The sequence below is a fragment of the Pelodiscus sinensis genome, chromosome 19 (assembly GCF_052426305.1).
Source record: "Pelodiscus sinensis isolate ZL-2025 chromosome 19, ASM5242630v1, whole genome shotgun sequence".
NCBI classification, from domain to species: Eukaryota; Metazoa; Chordata; order Testudines; family Trionychidae; genus Pelodiscus; species Pelodiscus sinensis.
Genome location: NC_143070.1, coordinates 14,442,300 through 14,468,995, shown reverse-complemented (window position 1 = coordinate 14,468,995; position 26,696 = coordinate 14,442,300). Strand labels below are relative to the sequence as shown.

Genomic DNA, 26,696 nt, shown 5'->3' with positions numbered 1-26,696 from the left:
TCTGACCCCAAAACTGCCTGGCCTGGAGTCCCCTCCCCAAGCCAGCGTCCCCTTCTCCACCTCCTCCTGCATCCAGATTTCCTCCCAGAGCTTGCACCTCTCACCCCTTCCCACACCCAAATCCCTCATTTCCTCCCCAGAGCTGACACATCCTGCCTCAATCCAGCAAGGGTACGGCTAGACTGCAGGAGTTTTTCAGGATTCTGGAGATATCCCAGGAAAAACTCTTCTGCATCCAGGGATGCGTTTGTTCTTCTCCTTTTTTTTTTTTTTTTTTTTTTTTTTTTTTTTTTTTTTTAGTGGAAGAGAAAACATGCTTTTTCGGTCACCCCTATATTCCTTTTTCCATGAGGAATAAGGGGCTTCCAAAAGAAGGCTTTTTTTTTTCCTGACATTTAGTCCAGTCTAGACAGGCCAAATGTTGGGAAAACCTCTTCCTACAGAAGAATTTGGGGGGGAGGGGGGAAGGAAGCAGCAGTATAAGGATTGGGGATAGCAAGTGATGGTGAGGAGGAGAATGGGGGGAGGTTCAAGGAAGGGGTGGGGCAATTCAAGAAAGATGGGGAGAAATTGGAGAAGGTCCAGAGAAGAGCAACGAGAATGATTAAAGGTCTAGAGAGGGAAGGAAGACTGAAAGAACTGGGCTTGTTTAGTTTGGAAAGGAGAAGACTGAGAGGGGACATGAGAGCAGTTTTCAGGTATCTAAAAGGGTGTTATAAGGAGGAGGGAGAAAAATTGTTCTCCTTGGCCTCTGAGGATAGGATGAGAAGCAATGGGCTTAAATTGCAACAAGGGACGTTTAGGCTGGACATTAGGAACAACTTCCTAACTGTCAGGGTGGTTAAGCTCTGAAATAAGTTGCCTAGGGAGGTTGTGGAATCCCCGTCTCTGGAGATATTTAAGAGTAGGTTAGATAAATGTCTATCAGGGATGGTCTAGACAGTATTTGGTCCTGCCATGAGGGCAGGGGACTGGACTTGACCTCTTGAGGTCCCTTCCAGTCCTAGTGTTCTATGATTCTGTGATTCAAATGTAGTAGTTAACTATTTAATTCTTTACCTAATTTTGATACACACTCTCAGAAGCACATTCATGCACGTCAATTATTTCAAAATAGCAGTCCACCTACCACCTTTTCAAAATAACAATTTCAAAAATAAGCATTATTCCTCATGGAGAGCAAGAGGTTTGTGTTTTTTTTTTAATTAAATAACCAACCCCTTATCATATATATATATATATATATATATATATATATATATATATATATATATATATATATATATATACACACATGTATGTATGCCCAATATCTGTGACTGTGTAACGCTGAAATGCTGGCTGTTCCCTCTGGGCGCTGCTGTTGCCTGAGTCACGTCCTTTGCCTCCCGCCATGGCGCTCAGCTGACTTCTGCGCCATTCAGCCATTTGGGATCCGCGGTCCCTCGAGTGAGAGGCCGGAGGGTGAGGAGGATAAGAGAAAGAGCTAGTGAGAGGCAGGAGGTGGAGGAGAGCTGAGAAAGAGGGGGGGAAGCAGCAGCAGGAGGAGGAGGAGAGAAAGAGAGAGGTGGACATGAAGGAGAGACCCGAAAAACCCGTCTATGATGAGCTATTGGCTAATTGAGAAATAATGGGCTTAGTAATGTGGACTCTTTGCTTGTTGTTTTGAAATAAGGGGAGTGTATACCAGGACCCCGTTCCATACCCCTCTCAGTCCTCACAAGGAAACCTCCCAGCTCATTTCTGTTTTTTCAGAAAAAATGTGTGGCCCGCATGAAGACACTGAGGAAAGAGAGAGAAAAGCTGCGGCGATCGAAAGCAATGGGAAAGAAGTATCTGGTAGGTGCCTGTGGTTATGAACCAGCAGGGATGGGGAGTGGGAGGGAGGATTGTTTGGGGGCAGACTCCTCTGTGGTCTTGGGGAAGGTGGTATATTTTGTTTCTCTCTGATCATGGATTGCTAGGTTAGGGTCAGATGTACACAGGCTCTAAACTTCCATTTCAATTGATATGGGGGTTTAGCAGGGATCAGTTTTGGGATGGGTTCTGTTCAGTACTGTCATCAACACTTTAGATATCGGCACAGAGAGGAAGCTTATTAAGTTTGCAGATGATCCCAAGCTTGGAGGGTTTGCAAGTGCTTTGGAGGACAGGGTCAGAATTCAAACTGATCTGGACACACTGGAGAAATGGTCTGAAGTCAATAGGATGAAGTTTAATAAAAATAAATTATGGCTCAAACAGAGACATCACCTAGAGGAGGATCTATTAATAGAGTTTCCCTATGTTCTAGTCAGGATGACAGGATGGAAGTATAGGTCAGATCAGATGAGACACAATCAAATGAAAAAGTCTAACACATCAGGAAATGGCAGACAGATAAATAGTGACAAAGTGCTTATACGCAAATGCTGGAACCTAAATAATAAAATGGGTGAACTAGAGCTCCTCGTATTAAAGGAGGGTATTGACATAATAGGCATCTCAGAAACCTGTTGGAATGAGGACAATGAATGGGACACAGCATACCAGCGTACAAAAACTGTCAGAAGGACAGAACAGGTTGGGGAGTTGCACTATACGTGAAAGAAAATGTAGAATCAAATGAAGTAAAAATCTTAAATGAACCAATATGTTCTAAGGATAATTATTCCATACTCCAGTAATAAGACTGTAGCAGTAGGGATCTATTATCAGCCCCCTGGTCAGGACAGTGATAGTGACTATGAAATGCTAAGGGAGATTAGAGAGTTTATCAAAATAAAAAATGCAATAATAGTAGGAGATTTCAACTATCCCCATATTGACTGGGTGCACGTCACCTCAGGATGAGATGTAGACATAAAATTTCTTAATAGCTTAATTGACTGCTTCTTGGAGCAGGTGGTTGTGGAACTTACAAGGGAAGAAGCAATTCTCAATTTAGCCCTAAGTGGACCACAGGATCTGGTCCAAGAGGTAAATATATTTATTTTATTTACATATTTTTACCCCACCTTTCTATTTAAAATATTCAAAGCAGCTTACAAAAACAAACAAAAAAATATATATATATATAAAATTTTAAAATATGAGAATTTAAAATGAGACCTCAGAGGGACATAACCAGCTAGAGAGGAGGAACACACACATACAGACTCAAACATTAACAAAAGCATGAGTAAAAAGGGTGGCTTTAGCCTGACGCCGGAACAACGCTAGCATTGGTGCCATGTGAATATCCCGAGGAAGAAAATTCCACAGCCTGGGAGCAAAAGCTGAGAATGCCCTGTTCCGCGTAGATGTTGTTATCCCCACAAGTAGGGGAACACGAAGCAAAGCCTCCCCAGCTGACCTCAATCCCTGGATAGGTACATATGGGAGAAGACGGTCCTTCAGATATCCAACTTATGTAAGGCTTTATACATCATAACTAAAACCTTAAATTGTGCCCGGAAACATACCAGAAGCCAGTGCAGCTGCCGAAGCACTGGCATAATGTGCTCCGTATCACTAGTGTTAGTTAAAACTCGAGCAGCTGCATTCTGGACCAGTTGATGTTTCCGAAGGCTCTTTAGAGGCAGCCCTACATAAAGTGCATTACAGTAATCCAGTCGGGATGTAACAAGAGCATGGATCACTGTGGCCAAGTCATGTTTGTTCAGTAAGGGTTACAGCTGGTGGATCAAATGAAGTTGCCCAAAAGCACTCCTGGCCACCGAAGAAATCTGGTTTTAATGGGACCTCTTGGATATAGTGACTATAATGTAATAAAATTTAACATCCCTGTGTTGGGGAAAACACCTCAGCAGCACAATACTGGCATTTAATTTCAGAAAGGGGAACTATACAAAAATGAGGAGATTAGTTAAACAGAAATTAAAAGGTACAGTGACAAAAGTAAAATCTCAGAAGCTGCATGGAAACTTCAAAGACACAATAATAGAAGCCCAACTTAAATGTATGCCCCAAATTAAAAAACACAGAAAACCAAAAAAGTGCCACTTAACAACAAAGATGTTAAACGTGTGGTTTAACAACAAAGTAAAAGAAGCAGTGACAGATAAAAAGGCATCATTTCAAAAGCGGAAGTCAAATCCTAATGAGGAAAATAGAAAGAAACATGAACTCTCTCAAATTAACTGTAAAAATATAATGAGAAAAGCCAACAAGGATTTTGAAAAACATCTAGCTAAAAACTTGAAAAGTAATAGCAACATGTTTTTAAGTATATGAGAAGCAGGAAGCTGGCTAACCAACCACTGGTGCCCTGGACAATCAAGATGCTAAAGGAGCACTCAAAGATGATAGTTATTGTAAAGAAACAAATTCTTTGCTTCAGTCTTCGTGGCTGAGAATGTTAGAGAGATTCCCCTGAGCCATTCTTTCTGAGTGGCACATCTGAAGATTTGTTCCAGATTGAGGTGTAATTAGAGTAGGTTTTGGAGCATTCACCCAAGAGTTCTGAAAAGTCAAATGTGAAATTGCAGAACTATTAATTGTGGTTTGCAGCCTGTCCTTTAAATTAGTGTCTGTACCTAATGACGGGAAGATAGCTAAAGTGATGCCAATATTTAAAAAGGGCTCTAGAGGTGATCCTGGCAATTACAGACCAGTAAGTCTAACATCACTATTGGGCAAATTAGTTAAAACTATAGTAAAGAATAACATTGTCAGACACATAGATGAACATAGTGTCTGTGTCTACACTGGCCACTTATTCTGGAGAAGCAGCCGCTTTTCTGGAATAACTTGCCAGCTGTCTACACTGGCTGCTTGCTTTTCCGGAAAAGCAATGACGATTTAATGTAAAATCGTCATTGTTTTTCTGGGGAAAAACTATGCTGCTCCCGTTCGGGCAAAAGTCCTTTTTCGGAAAAACTGTTCCGGAAAAGGGCCAGTGTAGACAGCACAGTAGTCTTTTCTGGTAAAAAAGCCCCAATTGCGAAAATGACGATCAGGGCTTTTTTGCGGAAAAGTGCGTCTACATTGGCCACAGACGCTTTTCTGGAAAAAGTGCTTTTCCGGAAAAGCATCCTGCCAGTGTAGACGCACTTTTTCCAGAAATACTTGTAACGGAAAACTGTTCCGTTTTAAGCATTTCCAGAAAAGGGTGCCAGTGTAGACGTAGCCTTGTTGCGGGAAAGTCAACATGGTTTCTGTAAAGGGATATCTGCTAGAGCTCTTTGAGGTGGTCAACAAATATGTGGATGGGGGAGAATCTGGTGGGTATAGTGTATTTAGATTTCCAGAAAGCCTTTGACAAGGTCATAGAATCGTAGAACACTAGAACCGGAAGGGACCTCAAGAGGTCATCGAGTCCAGTCCCCTCCCCTCATGGTAGGACCCAGTACTGTCTAGACCTTTCCTGATAGACATTTATCTAACCTACTCTTAAATATCTTCGGAGTTGGTAATTCCACAACCTCCCTAGGCATTTCATTCCAGTCTTTGACCACCCTGACAGTTAGGAAGTTTTTCCTAATATCCAACCTAAACCTCCCTTGCTGCAATTTAAGCCCATTGTTTCTCATCCTATCCTAAGAGGCTAAAGAGAACAATTTTTCTGCCTCCTCCTTGTGACACCCTTTTAGATACCTGAAGACTGCTATCATGTTCCCTCTCAGTCTTCTTTCCAAACTAAACAAGCCCAGTTCTTTCAGCCTTCCTTCATAGGTCATGTTCTCTAGACCTTTAATCATTCTTGTTGCTCTTCTCTGGACCGTCTCCAATTTCTCCCCATCTTTCTTGAAATGCAGGGCCAAATCTGGACACAACACTCCAACTGAGGCCTGATCAGCGCAGAGTAGAGCCGAAGAATTACTTCTCGTGTCTTGCTCATGTTGAAGCAAAAAAATGCTCCTCTCTGTTTAGGCAGCTAACAAACAGCTTTATTAATTAATAAAGCACAGCATGAGCCAAACGTGGTCCCAGCAAAGCCGGGCCCAGTAAGGCTGGCTAATACAATTAATCCTAGTGTTTGGTTAAGGGTATAAAATAAGTCTGACGTCAGGGCAAGAAATCAAAGCGAACTTCAAAGAGGAATTATTATCATCAGAGAAAGAAACAGGTTTAGAGGGAGTTGGAGCTTCAGCTCAAAATAGTTCATTAACACATTCCAACAGCGCATCCTTCTGGCCTCTTCCCAGCTCGGTGAAGGCCAGTTCACTCCCTCTAGTATACGTGCAGACACAAGAAACTGAAATGGCTTTTGTTATACAGAATGGCTTCTAGCTAAATATGAAATGGTTTCTACAACTTTTAAAGGCTAACTTTGAAGCCATTTCAGGCCTCCATTTCCATCAAAGCATTCATGTACATCTCTTATTCCTTTCTTGCTCATCATATTTTAACATCATGAGTTCCACATTCCCTTTGGTAAGGGTCTGTCTTGTGTTTTCCAGAATATAAGAAATACAGCAATTGATTAACAAGAAACAAAAATAATCACAAAAGAATATAGTCAATACTAAAACTACACCTTGCAGAATCCAAGTTCCCACATGTCCAAACCAGCCTCCCAACCAACCCCAAAGGGTCCAGTTTTCCTCCTGTCTTAGGCTTTCCACAGTTTTTTTTCAATCGCTGAGACATCTTCCTCTACTTTCTTGCTGGTGTCAGTGATATACACACAGCATTCTCTTCCCACTAAGGCACAAACCCCGCCCTTATTTGCTAGGACGTAGTCTAGGGCCATTCACTTTTTGGCTTTTTCCCACCCTGGCTCCTGAAACATTACATGTCCAGCAGTAATTTCCAATTGGGGTCAAGGCTAGGCGGATATACCCTGGGTTAGTAAACCCTTTATCCTGCCAAGTATCATTTGGCTTTAGTTCACCAAACAGTGTGCCATATTTCTACTGCTTCTGCATTCTCTAGGTGTCACGCACAGTGCAGTGCTTGTCTGATAGAGTAGTACTTTGCCAGTTTTTGAACAATTTGTCTAGTAAAGTGGGTACCTTTATCACTGGAGATCACAAGGTGTATTCCCATGATGGGATGTAATGATTTAGAACTTGCTTTGCCACTGTGATGGCATCAGCTTTCCTTCAGGAATAAGCTTCTACTCCTCTCAAAAACAAGCAAACAATAACCAGCACATATTCAAAGGATTGACATTTAGGAAATTGAATAAAGTCCAATTGTAAATTCAGAAATGTTCCTAAAGGCGGAGGTCTGGTTGCCGGAACTGTCTTTACAGGTTTACCCACGTTGTGGGCTGGGCAGACAGGGCAAGCCAGACAGTAATCTTTGGCTGCTTGGGAGAATTTGGGAGCAAACCAATTTTGTTTTAAGGATTGCTACCATCCCCCCTTTGCCAACGTGACAATTCAGAGAGCACGGGGGCAAGGTGAGGTAGCAAGACCACTGGGGCAACAATGTGGCCATCAGAGCTGCACCACAAATGGTCTGGGTGCAAGGTGCACCCTGCCAGTCTCCACTCCTGCTTTTCTGATTCTGGGGCTTGGTCTTGCAGGAGGGCTAGTTCTGACAGAGATGGCAAAGGAGCTGGCGGTGGTGGGAGAGAAGGGTATAATGCTTCAGCCAGAGGAGGACATAGGGCGGCTGCCTTAGCAGCCCGATCGGCCATGTCATTTCCTAATGCAACTTCATTAGAGGAAGAGGAATGGGCTTCACGCTTAACAATAGCAAGAGCCGAAGGGAAAAGAACTGCATCACGTAAAGCAGCTACATAAGGTCCATTCTTTATAGAGTGGCCAGAGGAGGTAAGAAAACCTCACTGCTTCTAGAGTGTACCAAAATCATTAATTATGCCAAAGGCATACTGGGAGTCAGTGTATAGTAGCAGAAGCTCCCGCAGCAATATAATAAGCATGCAAAAGAGCCATAAATTCAACCACCTATGCAGAAAAAAAACAGCAGGTAAAGGAGCAGATTTCACTATATCCCAGACAGTACAAACTGCATAGCATGCTACTAAAATTCCACTAGAATTATAAAGGCAAGAACCATTTATATAAAGCATAAGGTTAAGATTATTCATGGGACTTCAATTATTTTTTCATTAAAACAACAATATTGTACACACAACAATGTTTGAAATACATATATCACAATTAAGACACAGAAGACAAATCTGGACAGAACACAAACTTATTATGTCATGACACAGAACCATGCTTTTTTTTCTTTTTCCAGTTAATTTTCAGCTGATATTAGCGCTTTTTGATGAGCTTCACTTTCATCCCTCAGGACTTTAATTTTTCCTCCTTTCCAATCTGTTAAATGCTTACAGGTCCTTGGACCATTATGCACGTACATGTAGTACACAGGAGTGCATTCCGGCAGTGTGGGGGAATGTTTAGACCAGTGGTCCCCAACCTTTTCAGGTTGTCGGGCCCCAGGGGGCGGGGACACGTGCGCGCCTGGGGGTGGGGCCCCCACCCTCAAGCGCCGCGCGCCCGGGGCCGGCGCCCCCCCCCCCCCCCCTCCCCCCGCCGCGCGCCCATGTCCCTTACTAAAGTTTAGGTATAACAAATCCACCACAAGACTCGTTATTCTATCAAAGAAAGCTATCAGATTGATTTGACATGATTTGTTCTTTACAAATCCATGCTGGCTGTTCCCTATCACTTTATCATTTACTTAGTTACTTGTTCCATTATCTTTCCTGGTACCAAAGTGAAACTGACTGGTCAGTAGTTTCTTGGGTTGTCTGATTTCCCTTTTTATAGATGGGCACTATATTTGCCCTTTTCCTGTCTTCTGCCCTTTCCCAACGTCCATGATTTTTCAAAGATGAGAGGTAAAGGCTCAGATACCTCCTCTATCAGCTCCTTGAGTATTCTAGGATGCATTTCATCATGGCTCTGGTAACCTGAAGATGTCTAACTTTTCTAAGTGATTTTTAACTTGTTCTTTTTTTATTTTATCTTCTAAACCTACCCCTTTCCCACTAGCATTCACTATGTTAGGCATTTCTTCATTAGACTTCTCATGGAAGTCTGAAAAAAGAAGTCTTTAAGCATCTCTGCCATTTCCAAGTTTCCTGTTACTGTTTGTCCCTCCCCACTGAGCAGTAGGCTACTCTGTCCTTGGTCTTTCTCTTGCTTCTAATATATTTATAGAATGTCTTGTTACCCTTTATGCCTGTAGCTAGTTTGAGCTCGTTTTGTGCCTTTGCCTTTCTAATCTTGCCCCGCATTCCTGTGTTGTTTGCCTATATTAATCCTTTGTCATTTATCCTAGTTTCCATTTTTTTTATGATTCCCTTTTTATTTTTAGATGATGCAAGATCTCCTGGTTAAGCCAAGGCAGTAGAATAGCTTGCTTTTTGGCCCTTAATAATGTCCATTTGAAAAACTGTCAGTTCTCTTCAGTTGTCTTTACTCTGTCTTACTTCCCAAAGGACCTTACCTATCAGCTCTCTGAGCTTATCAAAATCTGCCTTCCTGAAATCCATTGTCTCTATTTTGCTGTTCTCCCTTCTACCATTCCTTAGAATCATGAACTCTATGATTTTATGGTCACTTTCACTCAAGCTGCAGTCCATTCTCAAATTCTCAACCAGTTCCTCCCTATTTGTTAAAATCAAATCTAAAATAGCTCCCCTCCAGTAGCTTTTTCAACCTTTTGAAATAAAAAGTTGTCTCCAATGCAGTCCAAGAACTTATTGGATAGTCTGTGCCCTGCTATATTAGTTTCCCAACGTATATCTGTATAGTTGAAGTCCCCCATCACCACCAAATCCTGTGCATTGGATGATTTTGTTAGTTGTTTAAAAGAAGCCTCCTCCACCTCCTTCACCTGGGTAGGTGGCCTGTAGTAAACCCCTAGCATGACATCACCCTTGTTTTTTACCCCTTTTAGCCTGACCCAGAGACTCTCAACATGTCCATCTCCTATGTCCATCTCCACCTCTCCCCAAGTGTGGACATTTTTAATATATAAGGCAACACTGCCTCCCTTTTTTCCCCTGTCTATCCTTCCTGAGTAAGCTGTACCCTTCTATACCAATATTCCAATCATGTGTATTATCCCACCAAGTCTCTGTGGTGCCAGCGACGTCATAGTTGTATTTGTTTATTATCACTTCCAGTTCTTCCTGCTTATTACCCATACTTCTCGCATTTGTATATAGGCATCTAAGATATTGATTTGATCTTTCCTCCCAGTTCTGCCTTGTCCCTCCTTTCTCTTTGCTATTATAGCCCACACTCCCTCCTGTGTCTGACTCATCTTCTAGGTCTCCATGTTCTCCACTTACCCGTGGGCTTTGGTCACCCCTGTCAAACCTAGTTTAAAGCCCTTCTCACTAGGTTAGCCAATCTGCATCGAAAATGGTCTTCCCCTTCCTTGAAAGGTGAACGCCATCCTTGCTTAACAGTCCTTCTTGGAACAGCATCCCGTGGTCGAGGAAGCCAAAGCCCTCCTGGCGACACTATCTTCGCAGCCGGGCATTTACCTCCAGGATGCAGCTGTCTCTGCTTGGGCCCGACCTTTGATAGGAACAATCGAAGAGAATACCACCTGCGCTCCAAACTCCTTCTCCCCTAGTCCCAGAGCCCTGTAGTCACTCTTGATCCGCTCAGTGTCACATCTCGCAGTACCATTAGTGCCCACATGGATGAGTAGCATGGGGTAGTAGTCAGAGAGACGGATAATCCTCGACAGTGCCTCCATAACCTCTTGGATATGGGCCCCTCTCATGCAGCACCTCCCAAGATGACATGTCAGGGTGACAGATGGGCACCTCCGTCTCCCTCAGAAGAGAGTCTCTGACCAACACTACCCTACATTTCCTATTTGCAGTGGTGGCAGCAGACCTCCCAGCCTTGGGGGCACGAGGCTTCTCATCCTCTGTTGTAGGGGATGATTCCTTGTCTCCTGTATCAAGAAGAGCATAACAGTTTCCTAGTCCCATGAGGGTTCAGAGCAGGGGTGGAGCACTGCCTGCTGCCAGAAGTAACCAGCTGCCAGTGTCCACCCTGAGCCATCTCCTCCTCCACTAGTGGAGTGTCCGCAGTCTTGTGTACTGGGACAGTTACCTCAGCTGTCTCCTCATGAATAATGTCCAGGAATTGCTCGTAGATTTGGATGCTCCACAACCTGTCCACCTCCTCCTGTAGCTCTCCCACCTGCTGCCTGAGAGATTCCACCAGCAGGCACCTTTCACACTGGATGATGTCTCCAGCCTGGATATCAGTCAGTGGGAATTGGAAATTACAGTCCCTGCAAAACCACCCCAGGATCTGGGTAGAAGCATCCATGCTCAGGCGCTCTGTCTGGCTACAGGCACAGATGGAGGAGACCGAAGCAGTGCTGGCACAGGTGTTGCGGGTCTTCCTGACCGTTGTAGGCCTCCTTCTGTCAACTCCCTCTTAAACTCCCTTGTCTGCAGCCCCGGTTGCTCTGCCTCTGGCTTTTAAAGTCTGCTCGCCTAGGTCAGGCCTACCCCCTCATTAGTCACACAGGGGAAGGCTGATCAAGGGAACAAAGGTCAGGCATTCAGTCCCAACTGCTACAGAAACTGAACCTGAAACTGGAATCAGAATCAAAATTCAAACAGTCGAGCAAACTCTCTCACACCAAAAGCTCGTTCTCTCACCTGGCAGCCTGTGCAGTGGTGGGATCGCCTTCTCTCCCTCTTAAACTCCCCTGTCTCCAGCCCCCTGTCTGCTACATCGTTTGGTCCCCTCACCAAAGGCACTGAAGGAAAGTGGGTTGTCATGGGATAAGAGGGAAGGTCCTTTCATGGATTGAGAACTGGTTAAAAGGCAGGAAACAAAGGGGAGGAATAAATGGTCAGTTTTCCGAGTGGAGAGGGGTAACTAGTGGGGTCCCCCAAGGCTCCATCCTGGAACCCATCCTATTCAAAATATTTATAAATGATCTGAAGAAAGGGGTAAACAGTGAAGTAGCAAAATTTTCAGATGATACCAAACTGCTCAAGTTACTTAAGAGCAAAGCAGACTGTGAAGAACTTCAAAAAGATCTCACCAAACTAAGTGACTGGGCAACAAAATGGCAAATGAAATCAAATGTGGATAAATGTAACGTAATGCACATTGGAAAAAATAATCCCAACTGTACATACAATATGATGGGGACTACGTTAGCTACAACTACTGAAGAGAGAGTTCTTGGAGTCATTGTGGATAGTTCTCTGGAAACATCCACTCTGTGTGCAGAGGCAGTAAAAAAGGAAATAGAATGTTAAGAATCATTAAAAAATGGATAAAAAATATGACAGAGGATATCTGAGGGTATGTCTACACTACAGCGCTAATTCGAACTAACGCATCCAGACTAAAAAAACTAGTTTGAATTAGCGTTTTGCTAATTTGAACTAGCATGTCCATGTTAAGTGGACCCTGAACCGGGGTTAAGGATGCCCGGAAGCAGTGCCGGCAGGGCATCAAATGAGGACTTAGAGCGTGGAGCTGCTGTCTCAGGCTAGCCGAGGGCTGTGTTTAAAGGGACCTGACCCCCACCCCAGACAGACAGTTCTCAGGGGTTCCCGCTTGCAAAGCAGTCCTGGCTTGGAGTGCCCTGAGTGCCCACACTGGGCACATCACAGCACTCGGCCATCAGCCCGGCTGCACTTGCCGCAGGCTGCCATCTGTGGAGAGAGGGCAATTGGGGGGCTGCAGAAGAGCTTCCACCCCCAGAAGCCCGCAGAGCCAGCCCAGTCCTCCCCATTGGGGGATCGTACCCCATTCCTCCCTCACCTCCTTCCACTTACCCCTCCCTAGCCCCCCTTCCTGATGTACAAAATAAAGAAAACGTGTGGTCAGAAATAGAATCTCTCTTTATTGAACAAAACTCGGGGAGACTGGGAAAAGGAGGTGGGAGAGGGGAAGGGAGAGGGGAGGGCAACTACAATGATCAGAGGTTTGGAACAGGTCCCATATGAAGAGAGGCTAAAGATACTGGGACCTTTCAGTTTAGAAAAGAGGAGACGGGGGGGGATAGGATAGAGGTCTATAAAAGCAGGAGTTGGGTGGAGAGGGTGCATAAAGAAAAGTTCTCCATTAGTTCCCATAATGGACGGACTAGAGGACACCAAAGGAAAGGAATGGGTAGCAGGCTTCAAACTAGTAACAGAAAGTTGTTCTTTACAATGCAAATAGTCAACCTGTGGAACTCCTTGCTGCAGGAGGCTGTGAAGGCTAGACCTAGAACAGAGTTTAAAGAGAAGTTAGATCAAGTCATGGAGGTTGGGTCCATGGAGTGGTATTAGCCAGGGGGTAGGAGTGGTGTCCCTGCCCAAAGTTTGTGGAAGGCTGGAGAGGGATGGCATGAGACAAATGGCTTGGTCACTGTCTTCAGTCCATCCCCTCCAGGGTCCCTTGGGTTGGCCGCTGTCGGCAGACAGGCTACTGGGCTAGATGGACCTTTGGTCTGACCCAGTACAGCCATTGTGAGCTCAGGGTCGGGGGTCTCAGTGAACCACCTTGATTTTCATGCACACCTGCTCCTGGGTGGCCAGGCTGGCAGCTCTCCTGCCCTAGACAGCCACTTTCCTGTGCCTAGTGTGGAGGTCGTGGATGAGGTCCACGATGTCCGCACTAGACCAGGCGTGTGCCTGCCTCTTGCGGTCCCGGGCAAGCTCCCGGGAGCCTCCAGCCTGGTCTCGGGAAGAGTGGGAGGGCTGGGGGGCATCGGGTAGCTGGCTCTAACCATGCTAGGTGCAGGGTCTGCTGGCTGGGTGCTGGCAGGCTTGCACCTGGCACGGGCACCGTAGCCAGCCCGTGCCCCTTTAAGGGGTCCGGGGCCGGGAGGGGGGCAGACGAGTTTCCCTGGTGTTGGCCAGAGTGGCCACCAGGGAAAGCTGGGAAGGGCTAGCCTCCCACTAGTTCAAATTAAGGGGCTAAACACCCCTTAATTCGAACTAGTAAGTTCGAACTAAGCTTAGTCCTCGTGAAATGAGGTTTACCTAGTTCGAACTAAGCGCTCCGCTAGTTCGAATTAAGTTTGAACTAGCAGAGCGCTAGTGTAGCGCCTATCAAAATTAATTCGAACTAACGTCCATTAGTTCGAATTAACTTTGTAGTGTTGACATACCCTGATTGCCTCTATATGAAACCATTAGACGCCCACATCTTTAATACTGCATACAGATGTGGTCACCTCATCTCAAAAAAGATATATTGGCATTGAAAAGAGTTCAGAAAATGGCAACAAAAATGATTTTGGGATTGGAACGGGTCCTATATGAAGAGAGATGAAAGACTGTGACTTTTCAGCTTAGAAAAGATGAGACTAAGGGGGGATATGATAGAGTCTATAAAATCATGACAGGTGTAGAAAAAGTGAATAAGGACAGTTATTTTCTAGTTCACATAACATAAGAACTAGGGGTCATGAAACAAAATTAATAGGCAGCAAGTTTAAAACAAACAAAAGGACATTTTTCACGCAGCACAGAGTCAACCTGTGGAACTCCTTGCCAGAAGATGTTGTGAAGACTGGGACAATATAACAAGGTTCAAAAAAAAGCTAGATAAATTCATGAAGGTTAGGTCCTTCAATTGCTATTAGCTAGGATGGGTAGGAATGGTATTCTTAGTTTCTATTTGTCACAGGCTGGAAGTGGATGAGAGGAGAGGGATTAGTTGATCAATACCTGTTCTGTTTACTCCTTCTGGGGCACCTGGCATTGGCCACTGTCAGCAGACAAGATATTGGGCTAAGATGGACCTTTGGTCTGGCTCATGCTGGCCATTCTTATGTTCTTATAAATACAAAGTGCTCCACTTAGGAAGGAACAATCTGTTTCTCTCACACAGAATGGGAAGCTACTGTCTAGGAAGGAGTCCTGCAGAAAGGGATCTAGTGGTCAGAGTTGACTACAAGCTAAATATGAGTCAGCAGTGTGATGCTGTTCCAAAAAAAGCAAACATGATTCTGGGCTGCATGAACAGGAGTGTTGTGAGCAAGACACAAGAAGTCATTCTTCTGCACTGCGCTACTCTGTTTAGGCCTCAATTGGAGTATTATTTTTAATTCTGGGCACCACATTTCAAGAAAGATGGGGGGAAACTGGAAAAAGGTCCAGAGAAGAGCAATTAGAATGATTAAAGGTCTAGAGAACATGACCTGTGAAGGAAGACTGAAAGAATTGGGATTTTTTAGTTTGGAAAAGAGAAGACTGAGAGGGGACATGAGAGCAATTTTCTGGTACATAAAAGGGTGTCACAAAGAGGAGGGAGAAAATTGTTCTCCTTGGCCTGTGAGGACAGGACAAGCAGCAATAGGCTTATACTGCATCAAGGAAGGTATAGTTTGGAAACACTTCCTGCCTATCAGGGTGGTTAAACACTGGAACAAATTGCCTAGAGAGGTTGTGGAGTCTCCACCTCTGGAGATATTTTAGAGCCGGCTGGACAGACACCTGTCAGGGATGATATAGATCAGGGCTATACAACTTTGGAAGCCCCAGGGGCCACAATGGTACTCTCAGCACATACTGAGGGCCACAACTTAAATGCAAATATATGCAAATAAATTAATCCCCATCAGTGTGAAAAGTTAAGTTCATTCTGCTGCTATTAATAAAATGCAGTATTTTATTTTCCCGATTCCCACCCATACAAGAGCACTTTTAACAAGCAATGATGGTCCAGGAATTTAACTACTAAGATGCATCTCAACAGAGGACCATTCTATTGAATCACCACTGTCGAGCATTTTCCCAGTGGAGGCCACGTTCAAAGGATCCTGCCTGCGGGCTCCATGTTGAACCCTGCGTAAACCCAAACTGCACTGTGGGCTGCAAACAAATGGCCTGTGGGCCACATGTGGCTCACAGGCTGCATGTTGAGTAGCCTTGATCTAGATGGTGTTTGATTCTGCTGTGAGGGCAGGGGAGTGGACTTAGGGACCTCAAGAGGTCATCTCCAATTCTAGTGTTCTGTGATTCTGTATTAATGTTGAGCTCTTGTCGTCCCCAGAAATCCTCCCCCAGTGAACTAAATGTCCCTGTGAAGGGCTGTCTGCTGGGTCTGGTCATTTTGTGCATTAATGTGTTTGTTTCTTTTTTTCTCCCCCTGCATCTCTGTCAGGGTGGGGCTGAGTCCTGTCTCCTGCTGCTCTGGGCCTGAATCCCCAGAGCCCATGAATAACAGAACCTGCTGCCCATGCCAGGCCTGGAACCGTCCCTTGCAAAGGGACACAGGGGCAGCTGGGAGAGCCTCCTCTGCCTAGTGCCCACAGGGCACCGACAAATGTCACAAATCTGATTGTTTGCTGCGCACTCAGCTCCCCCTGAAAGGGCCCTGGGCTCCATCCATGGCCCTGACCAGCCTTTTCCCTGTTTTCAAACAGAAACAGACACAAGACAAGAGGCAGAAGGTTGTGGCCGAGTATCAGCAGCAGCAGCACCATTTCCTGGAGGAACAAGAGCGACTCCTGCTGGCCCAGCTGCAGAAGCCGGATGAGGAGCTTATGAAGCACCAGACCCAGAGGGGCAGGAAATGCTTGGAGCAGATTTCCCGTCTCAGCGAGCAGATCGGAGAGCTGGAGGGGAAGTGTCAGAAGCCAGCGAGTGAATTCCTGCAGGTGAGACTGAGGGGAAATAGCCCAGCCCCCCACCCAGAGAAGAGAGGCTCCTGAATCACAAGCTCTGGGGTCCAGCTGTCAGGTCTGGGTGTAGCTCGGTGGGTGCTTTGCTGCCATGTGAGTGACTGTTGGGCTTTGCAGAGTTACAGGCACAGACCTGTTAGAGATGGCAAAGCCCCATTCGCTCAGGGGATTCATGGCCCTGGGGCCAGGCCAGGGCCTCTCTTCCCATGTTTACAAAATCCCTTCCCTGGGGTCCCATGTGTGTCCATCGGAGCTGAGATTCTTTTCTCTCTCTCTCTCTCTCTCTCCCCCCCTAGGACATCAGAAGCACCTTGAGCAGGTAGGTGGCTCTCTCTCACCTCCTCACACTGCACAGTGCTGGGGAAGAGCTTGGAGCTGATGTTGGGGTCGCATCTCCCCAGGGCTCTGAAGCACAGTGTGTGGGGAAGGTCACACACTGGATACAAATCTCTCTGACTCATTTCATTGTGAGATTCTCAGCCTTGTTCAGATGAAAGTGTTTCCTAGAGCTGCCACCTCCCTGGGGACTGGCTGCCCCAGCACTGAGGGGTGGGACGTTGGCCTGTCCCTGCTGAGCACTGGGATCCACAGGGATCCAGGGTCTTTCCTGCCCTCGGGCTGTTTGGAGACCAGTGTGGGATGAGCTGGAGAGAGGGGAGCTGGGGTCTCAGTCTAGTTCTTTGTGGGCAGATTCTACAGCCCTTCTCCTGGAAACCTCCTGTCCCTCAGCGCCTGGAGGCCAAGTAGTGAGTTGGCCATGGAGACTCAATTCCCCTTTGTCCCCAGGGCTGGTCTCTCCAGGCCAGATGTGAAGGATATTAACGGGTCCTTTCAGGGGAAAGTTGCATGGTCATGGGTGATGCTTCCCCTGCTCTTAGGCTGGGAGAATTGGAGGGATTCTAATTCCAGGCCCATCAGAGCAGGGACTCACTGGCCAGAGGGTAAGAACTGAGTCACTCAGTGCAGGGTCACCAGGGAACGTTGTTTCTCCCCAGGTGTGAGGAGGGGCAGGCCCAGCAGCCAGAGGAGATGGCTATTGAACTGGAAGAACAAGTCCAGGATTTCTCCCAGCAAACTGCTGCGCTGTCAGAGAGTCCAAGGGTGTTCACAGGTACCTAGGACGGGTGGTGGAGGGGGGAGTGAGTTAAGCATCTGAGATTGTGGAAAGAGAATGGTGTTGGTAGGCTGGTTCATAATTAAATGAATTGTCTGTTTAATTGGGGGGTGAATGGCACACTCTCGGGATCCAAGACACTCAGGGTATGTCTACACTGCCACCCTAGTTCGAACTAGGGTGGCTAATGTAGGCATTCAAAGTTGCAAATGAAGCCCAGGATTTAAATATCCCGGGCTTCATTTGCATCTTGCCGGGCATCGCCATTTTTAAATCCCTGTTAGTGCGGACTCCGTGCCTGCGGCTACATGTGGCACGGAGTAGGTAGTTCGAATTAGGGTCTCTAATTCGAACTACCAGTACACCTTGTTCCACGAGGAGTAACAGTAGTTCGAATTAGAGACCCTAATTCGAACTACCTACTCCGTGCTACGTGTAGCCGCAGGCACGGAGTCCGCACTAATGGGGATTTAAAAATGGCGACGCCCGGCAAGATGCAAATGAAGCCCGGGATATTTAAATCCCGGCCTTCATTTGCAACTTTGAATGCCTAAATTAGCCATCCTAGTTTGAACTAGGGTGGCAGTGTAGACATCCCCACAGAGTGACTAATTCAACCCCTTACTTGTTGCAAACACAGGCTAGGAAATTACAGTGACTGAGCATGAGAAATGACAGACATAGAGAAAGAAACATGCCCAGTTCCCTTCTCCTGGGGCACAAGCAAGGCATTATGCCTGTCCCTGAGAGGGGTGGGGCTGGGGGGGAGGGGGAGGACGTGGGCAGTGTAACTCTGGGCCTCTGGCTCCCTGCTCCCTGGCTCAGGCACCCAGGGCCATTGTAACAGGGATGTGACTCTGGCTGAGCCTGAGCCGAGCTCGGCCCCGGCCCCTGCAGCCACTGAGCAGCGGGTCACATGTGGCCTCCCCGTCCTGCTCTGCCGGCACAGCGTGCATCTGGCCCATGGAGCCCACCTCCTCTGCCTCAGTTTCCCCAGAGATAAAGTGGTTTTCTCCTTATTCCGATTGTTGCCTCTGGCGGTCGAGGGCCCGTTGTGCTGCTCTGCATAGAGACACTGAGCAAACAGCCCTGCAGCTCCCAGCGAGAGCCAGGAGTTCACATACTCTGAGTCTCGCATCAATGCAAGAGAGGCCAAAGTGGGTGAAGTGACTTTTAAGGGAAAGTCTTTGCAGGGCCTGTGTCGGGTCCTGACAAAGGGCGTGAGCAACTGAGGCAAACCCACTGGGGTCTGAGGGGTGGGAGGGGATGCGGAGGGAACAGTCAATCTCACCCCCAGCTTGTCCGTCCTGGGACAGCCGTGGGGCTGCAGGGGGGTCGGGTCCAGGGCTGGGAGGTGCCAGAGTGAGAGCAAACAGGAGATTTCAAACCTTGTCATATGAGTGTGTATCTGCCACATGACAACCCGGCTCTGGGCTCCCCGTGCAAACCTGACTCTCCCTCTCTCCTCCCCCAGGCACTCTGCCGGATGCACTGGAAGCACAAAGTGGGGACCCCTTAGGAGTGCATAGCCCAGGTGAGCTGCTTTGGGCCTCATGCCCCTCTCAAAGCCAGGCCTGCTGGACACTGCCTGGCGCAGTGCGGTGCCCCAGGACAGAGAGGCACCGGGCAGGCTGCTTGCCAGGAGCCAGCCATGTAAGCGACTCCACAAACTGCTCCTCCCAGCTTCGGGCGGGGAGTACGTCAAGGCTGCCCTCTGTCAGGCCAGCTGTATACTCTGGCCGTGGAGCCCTTCCTCCATCTCCTTCTCGAGGTTGATGGGCTTGGTGCTTCATGAACTGGAGATTTGGCTGATCCTGTTGGCGTACGCTGATGACATGCTCCTCGTGGTCTAGGACCCGTGCGACCTGATGCTTGTGGAAGCTTGCCAAGCTGTCTACTCGACAGCCTCCTCCACCTGGGTCAACTGGGTCAAGAGCTCTGGCCTAGTGGTTGGGGACTGGTGGCAGGCAGGCTCCCTTGCATCCGCACTTCAGGCCATCAGGTGGAGCGTGGGTCCGCTGCTCTATATCCGTGTTTTCCTTTCTGCCTTGCATCCCTCCCCACCAGAAAACTGGAAAGGTTTAGAGTCCAGGGTGGTTGAGGGTGCTGGTACTTAACCAGCTGGTCCTGTCCATGCTCTGGCACTGTCTCAGCACCCTCGTCCTAACCCCAGGTTTCCTGACCCATATCCAGCAGCTAATGCTGTGGTTCTTCTGGCCAGGACTGCACTGGGTCTCTGCAGGGGTTCTCCATCTTCCCCTGGGGGAAGGAGGGCAGGGCCAGATGTGTCTGCACATGTGGATTCATGTCCTCTGCTTACAGGCACAGCAGAGGCTCCTATTTGATGCAGGTAGTCCGGCGTGGAGCACGCTGGCGCACACTTTCCTTCACTGCTTCCAAGGGCTCTGATATGAGCGGCAGCTCCTTTATTTGAGGGGTCTTCTGTGAGACCTCTCCAAGCTGCCGGCCTTCTACCAGGCCCTCCTCCAGGCCTGGAAGCTGCTTTTGGCGACCAGGTCCTTGGGAAACACCAGGGGGGCAGACCTCCTCATGAAGCCCCTGCTACACAATCCCCATCTCCGTGTGCAGGCAGCAGAGTCCCCCTTGGTGCGTCAGAGGTTGGTTCTGGCAGAAGTCACCAGAGTTGGAGACCTCGTGGACTATGACTGGGGAGACTGGGTGGATCCTACGGTGCTCGCCCAGCGCATGGGGCTTTCCACCCTACATACTCCCCGGCGCGTACTTCAGGAGGTGAAGGACGCTTTGCCACCTACTGCTCAGGTGTACCTAAACGAGGTCCTGTGAGAGGGTGCACCCCACCTGTCCCTCACCCCTGTCCCTCCCGATCTCTCCAGTGGCCCCATTCCCATGTACCTTCCCGACCTCCTCCCCAGTGTCACCTGAGCCGGCTGCAGCCCATCCTCTTCCAAACCGTACCAAAGAGTCACCTGTACACACTCGTGCTTCACACGCTGCACTTCCCCATCCTCGTGTCCCACCCAGACACCAAGGGGCGGGACTGCCTACCAGCAATAGAGGGTGGGGAGCCCCAGTGGGCTAGCCTCTCTTCTGCCATGGCTCCACAGCTTGCTGGGTACATCAGCTGGAGAAGCCTCCACAGCGCTGTGAGCACGGGCGTGTACTTGGCGCACTTCACCCCCCATTCCTGATAGTTGCCCCTTCCGTGGTGAGAGGGAGACCCTGGCGCACGTGTATTTCAAATACACCAGGTTACAGCCCCTCTTTTGCCTCCTCCAGAACCTCTTGTTAAGCTTCTGGCTGCACTTTTCCCCTCACCTGTTAATTTATGCATACCCCATCCATGGCCCCACAAAGTCATGGGACCTCCTAGCTCTGGCCAAGATGGCAATTTACAAAACCAGGGAGCAGGGGTTGGCTGAGGGAGGGGCCTGCAACTGTGGGGCCTGTTTCCCCTCCTGTGTCCACTCTCACATCCAAGCAGAGTTGCACTGGGCGTTGTCCGCTGGCTCTCTCAAGATGCTGGCCGAGTTCTCTGCTCAGGGTCCCCGTCCGGCTCCCTCGTTTTGGCCCTATGACCTTCACCCGTTTTCTCTTTATTTGTCCCCAGTGTCACTTGGCATTCTGGGCTCTGTGGCCCTCCGCATAGGGTTTGGCTGGACAGGGTGAGCGGGAAGGGAAGGGAAGAGGGAGACCGTGGGCAGGAGAGAGCCTGGGCAGAACAGAGGTCAAGTATGAGCAGGGCCACAGGCTTCACTGTTGCTTCCCCAAGCAGAAGCTTCACCCATCGCCCATGGGAGGGAGAACCAGGCCTTTAACAGATAAAACAGAGAGAAAGTTAATGAACCAAAAAAGCCTTCTCAAGCTCTGTTCCCAGGCTGACCGCATTCGGCAGTGGGGAAGCCATTTGCAGCCGCCTACATGTCCCCTTCCTCCTCCTGGTCCACTCCAATTCCCCAGCCATGTAACCCTCCCCGTGATTTCCTTTTCCATCCCATCCAATGGGGTTCTGAGCACCGTCTCTACCCCTCTCCCCTAACCCTTGCCCCTCCCTCCTGGCTGTGTGTCTCTCTGGCAGGCTTGGCTTGGCCTTGCCTCCTTGGCAGCTCTTAGCCTTGGGCTTCCCTTGTTCTCTGGCAGCAGGGTGGGGTGTCCAACAGGGGAGTTTCTCCTCCCCCCGTGACTATGGGACTGCGCCCAGCATGGACTCTGGGGCACTGGGGGACGTTGCTCTTTCTCCTGCCCCCCGCAGAGGACCCAAGAGTCCATGGGAGGGTCCCTGCTCTGCCGGGGGAAGGGATGGATCAGACCCCAGAGCACCAGGGCCCAGGGCACAGACAGGGGCAGTCCTGGGCCCATTGCAGGCAGCTGGGGAGCTGCTGAGAGCAGAGCTCTGGTCCTGTTTCCCTTTCCTCTCCCCCCGTGTGAGCTCAGCTTCTCTCTCCATCCGCCCAGACCCCGCTGGGACCCCCCTCAGCTCCCTGGGCCCCCTCCTCCTTCTGTCACCCCTGAGTCAGCCTCCTGCCATGGCTGGGACAGAGACACCCCCGTTCCCTCCGCACGGCGCCTGGGCACCTCCAGGGCAGGACTCGCCTTGTTCAGCCTCTTCCCGCCCAGCCCAGCTGGGGCCGGTCCCTGCCCCTCCCTGCTGGCTCTGCGGGGTCTGGGCGCTGGGCCGGAGGCTGAGCAGCCTGGTGGGGGGCAGGTCGGAGCTCGGCCCAGAGCCCCAGCGCGGCGGGAAAGGAGCCGAGCCCAGACGTGCCGTGCGGGGGAGACGTGTCCCAGGGGGAATCACAAACCCTGCCCAGAGGCAGCTGGGACCCAGGGACATTTCAATGGGGAGGGGCCCAGCCGAGGGCAGGGCCTGGATCCAGCCAGCCCTGACCAGGCAGTTTCCATCCCATCCCTCTGGGGTCCCCGGCCCAGAGTCGCTTGTCCCCGGCCCAGGGCGAGGGGGCAGATTCCCAGTGTCAGGGCCCCTCTGATCCCTTCTCTCTGCCACGGCCCCTCCCTGCCGGGGAGTGAGCTGCCCCTTGGGCTGGGCCGAGACCTCAGGGCTGCTCCCCACTCAGAGCCGGGCGCCCCTGGAGGCAGGAGAGTCCCTGAGTCACTGCCCAGCGGGGGCAGATTCTGTCCCTGACGCCTTCAACCCTCCCCAGGGCCGAGCTCTGCCCCTCACGCTCTGATTCTCTCTCCTCAGCCAACGTGACTCTGGATCCAGAGACGGCGCATCCCCAACTTGTCCTGTTGGAGGATGGGAAACGTGTGGGACAGGGACAAACATGGCAGCAACGGCCCGACACCTCGAAGAGATTTGACATTAGACCCTGTGTGCTGGGCCGTGAGAGCTTCACCTCGGGGAGACATTGCTGGGAGGTGGAGATGAGGGGGCGATTCTGGGCTGTGGGGGTGGCCAGAGAGTCTGTGAGCAGGAAGGGACAGATCAGCCTGAACCCCAAGGGTGGGATCTGGGCTGTGCGGCGGTGGTGGAATGAGTTCCAGGCTCTCACTGTTCCTGTGACCCCCCTGTCCCTGAGCCCCCCCAGCAGGATCCGGGTTTGTCTGGACTGTGACCAGGGGCAGGTGACATTTATTGATGCTGGAACTGAGGTCTCGATCTTCACTTTCCCGCTGTGCTCCCTCCCTGGGGAGAGAATCCGACCCTGGTTCTGGGTGAAGGACACAAACACCGAGCTCCGACTGTGAAGACACCTTTCACTAGAGGACACCAAATGAAATTAATAGGTAGCAGGTTTAAAACTAATAAGTGAAAGTTCTTCTTCACACATGTTGCATGGAGATGTGGGATGGACAGAGACAGAACTAACAGCCAGAATGGAGACAGGCAGGCTGTGTCTACATTGGTGCGATCTTGCGCAAAAGCAACTGCTGTAACTATGAGTATGTATTAGTGTTAGTTGATGTCTTCTCAAGCTGGATTGAAGCCTTCCCCTGCAGGAAGGCAGATCCCAAGTCTGTAGTGAAACTTTTGCTTAAGGATTTTTTACCAATGTTTGGTATGCCTTTTAGTATAAATAGTGATCGTGGTACTCATTTTGCTGGACAGATTGTAAAAGAGTTATGTGCAGCTTTGCAGATTCAACACAACCTCCACTACCCCCACCACCCGCAGTCTTCTGGGACAATGGAACATCAGAATGCGTTTCTGAAAAATAAACTGGCCAAGATGTAGGGATGACATATTAGAGTATTAAAAATGATTTCCCCAAGTGGAAGTGACTCCCCATAATTTGTTCCCCACAATTTAAAGTCTAAGTAGCATAAGCATATAAGTGTTTAGATTTATTATTATTATTTATTTATTATTTGTTAAGATTGTTAAATGTTTAGATTTATTATTATTGCCCCTTTAGAAATTAATTTGTTAGGAATGTAATATTAGGTCATGTAACTTAGAACTGTTAAGAATATAATTATGTAGCCAGAAACAGCTCCCCTCTCTGTGCCCCAGGGAGCCAAGCCATGTAATTGATTAAGGGCATTGTTACACAATTTGACGCCCCTTCTCTTCAAAGCATTGTGAACCAATTAGCCCTAATCGCAAAGTGAAACATTGTAACTTTAACAGTAACTAACTCAGCACTCAGAGAATGTTTTAAGAAGTGCCACCCAGAAACTTTTTTGTAACTACAACTCTTGAATATGTAAAGTTATTATTATACAAAATACTGTAAGGGAAACATTAATTAGGGAATGTATGTAAGAGAGTGAGTGCTTGATGATGGATGAATGGTTCTGAGAGATACCAGCCTGAGAATGCAGCAACAAAGGGCTGAAGAAGGCATCAGGTGCCAGTGCAACCAAAAGGTGTCAAGTGGAGAAAACCAAGTACTGGAGGTCCACCCTATGAGATCACTGACTAACGAGCACCTGGCAGCCACCCTGGACGTCAGCATGATGCAGCAATTTCCATAGAATGGCATAGGAAGAAATTCCTATAAGAACTGGACTAAAAGACCATGGAGTCAGAGTCCAAGGTTCTGCTTCCAGCCTACCAGGAGCTTCAGATGCGCATCTGATCAGGACTTCGCTCCCCACTACCATCACTTGTGTACAGAATACCTGGCCAGAATACCTGGGGATAGTTTGAACTAGGGGGGTAGTGTAGACATACCCGTATTGCCGTTACAAACAACCAAAACCTGTGGGGCCGATTCCCTTGATTTGAAAACAGAGATACAATGCCTAATTAATATAGAAGTTTAGAAAGTTAATTGTGCTACAAGCACAAAAGCGAGGAATGTGGTAGGCATTTTGCTTTTTGATTAGCCTAACTCATGCTAACTCTGAGACCTAGCAACGCAGAGTACTGTGAGAGATGTTGTTTTCGCCTCTCGTCTCTCTTGTGCTTGAGATAAAGATCGAATGCTGACTCTAGTGAAGACCTTGAGATAAGGTAGCATCTGAAGAGAATTGTTTTGGAAAGGGGAATAATTGTTTATTGTTATTATGTTGGCTTCTAATTATTTTGTATTTGATGATCTGCCTAACTGTGGCTTCTTCCCTTGCAATATTGTTTGAATAAACTGTGTCTGACTACTTGTTGCTCACAAACGCAGAGTGAAGGCCTGTTTTCTTCCACAAGCACTAGGGGCATGAGGTATCTCAGTTGGTGTCACCTCACCTGACATGGGAAAAGGAGTAAGGGGCTGGAGGCAGGAATCCACAGGGTCAGCACTAGCAAAATGGCTCAGGTGTAATTACACTGGTCTACAATTTTTATAAGTCGTCTGCTTCAGAGATAAAATGTGCTATTTATTATGTATTTTGATGTGCTGAATTCAAATATGAAAATTAAAACAACTGATTGGCTACTGTTTCCAAGATATTTAAGTTTTTACATTTTATGTCTATGTATATTGTTTAGATAGAGTTTTAATCATAAATTGTAAACCTAGGTCTTTTCATGTGTTTTTGGTTGCTTTACATGATATTTCATCTGTCCTGTTTATGTAACACTTCAAAAATCAGCAAAAAGGTTATGTAAATAAAATTTATTATACAAAAGGCAAACTATTACAGGCAGTCCCCGGGTTACGTACAAGATAGGGACTGTAGGTTTGTTCTTAAGTTGAATTTGTATGTAAGTCGGAACTGGTACATATTGTAGGGGAAACTCTAGCCAAACATTTTTTTTTAGTTTTGGATAGCATAGGGAAAGGTTAACTCCCCTCTAATGTTTGTTTTGCTGTCTGTTCCCCTGTTCAGAAGATTTCACATCTATTTCTGTCCCTGTGACAAACTCAGGACTAAAGGAGTAACTCATCAAATACCAAACAGCTCTGCACCATGCTTTGAGCTAATAGCTTTATTTCCACACACCACCCAGGGTTCTAGGAGGAGGGTCCTTTTTTTGCTAACACAATGAGGCCAGCACTTTGTTTGTTTTGGTGGAGTCTTTGTTTGCCCAGGGAGCCCAGCATGTATAGGGGGAGGAGGGGCGGAGAGGCTGCTTTTGTCTGCTGTTCGGCAGCCTGTTGCTCAGGGGAGGGGGCAGCCTGTTGCTGGCAGGGGGGGAGGGGGGAGGCGTGCAGGATGCGAGGCCGCGGGGGGGGGGGGGCAGCGGGCGTGGGGAGGCACTTTTCCTCTGCCCGGCAGCTCTGCGGGATCCCTGTCCCTGTGGCCAGCTGCTGCAGGCAGAGGCCAATTGGAGCCGGCCGAAGAGGAGGAGGAGGAGGTGGATTCTAGGACCCAGGTGAGCGAGCCCCGGGGACGCTGCTGCGCTCCAGGAGCCCGGCATGTATAGAGGGGAGGAGGGGCAGAGAGGCTGCTTTTGTCTGTTCGGCAGCCTGTTGCTCAGGGGAGGGGGCAGCCTGTTGCTGGCAGGGGGGGGGGCAGCGAGCGTGGGGAGGCACTTTTCCTCTGCCCGGCAGCTCTGCGGGACCCCAGTCGGAGCCGGCCCGAGGAGGAGGAGGATCCTAGGACCCAGGTGAGCGAGCCCCGGGAATGCTGCTGCACATGTGCGGGAGTTGCCTCACCCCGTTCGTATCTAGGGATCCGACGTAAGTCGGATCCACGTAAGTCGGGGACTGCCTGTATGTACATAGTTTAATCC

General features: G+C 48.5%; 1 protein-coding gene across 1 annotated transcript in view; it reads left to right on the top strand.

The window, feature by feature from the left end:
* LOC142823289 (E3 ubiquitin-protein ligase TRIM10-like) overlaps positions 1-26,084 on the top strand; it is a 31,278-nt gene extending 5,194 nt beyond the window's left edge. Inside the window, exons 2-7 of the mRNA XM_089770603.1 lie at positions 1,756-1,839; positions 16,270-16,503; positions 16,824-16,846; positions 17,523-17,638; positions 19,116-19,175; positions 22,821-26,084. Coding sequence (XP_089626729.1) covers positions 1,756-1,839; positions 16,270-16,503; positions 16,824-16,846; positions 17,523-17,638; positions 19,116-19,175; positions 22,821-23,326 — 1,023 coding nt within the window. The 3' untranslated portion in view covers positions 23,327-26,084. The remainder of the gene's footprint in view (positions 1-1,755; positions 1,840-16,269; positions 16,504-16,823; positions 16,847-17,522; positions 17,639-19,115; positions 19,176-22,820) is intronic.
* The last annotated feature ends 612 nt before the right edge of the window (positions 26,085-26,696 follow it).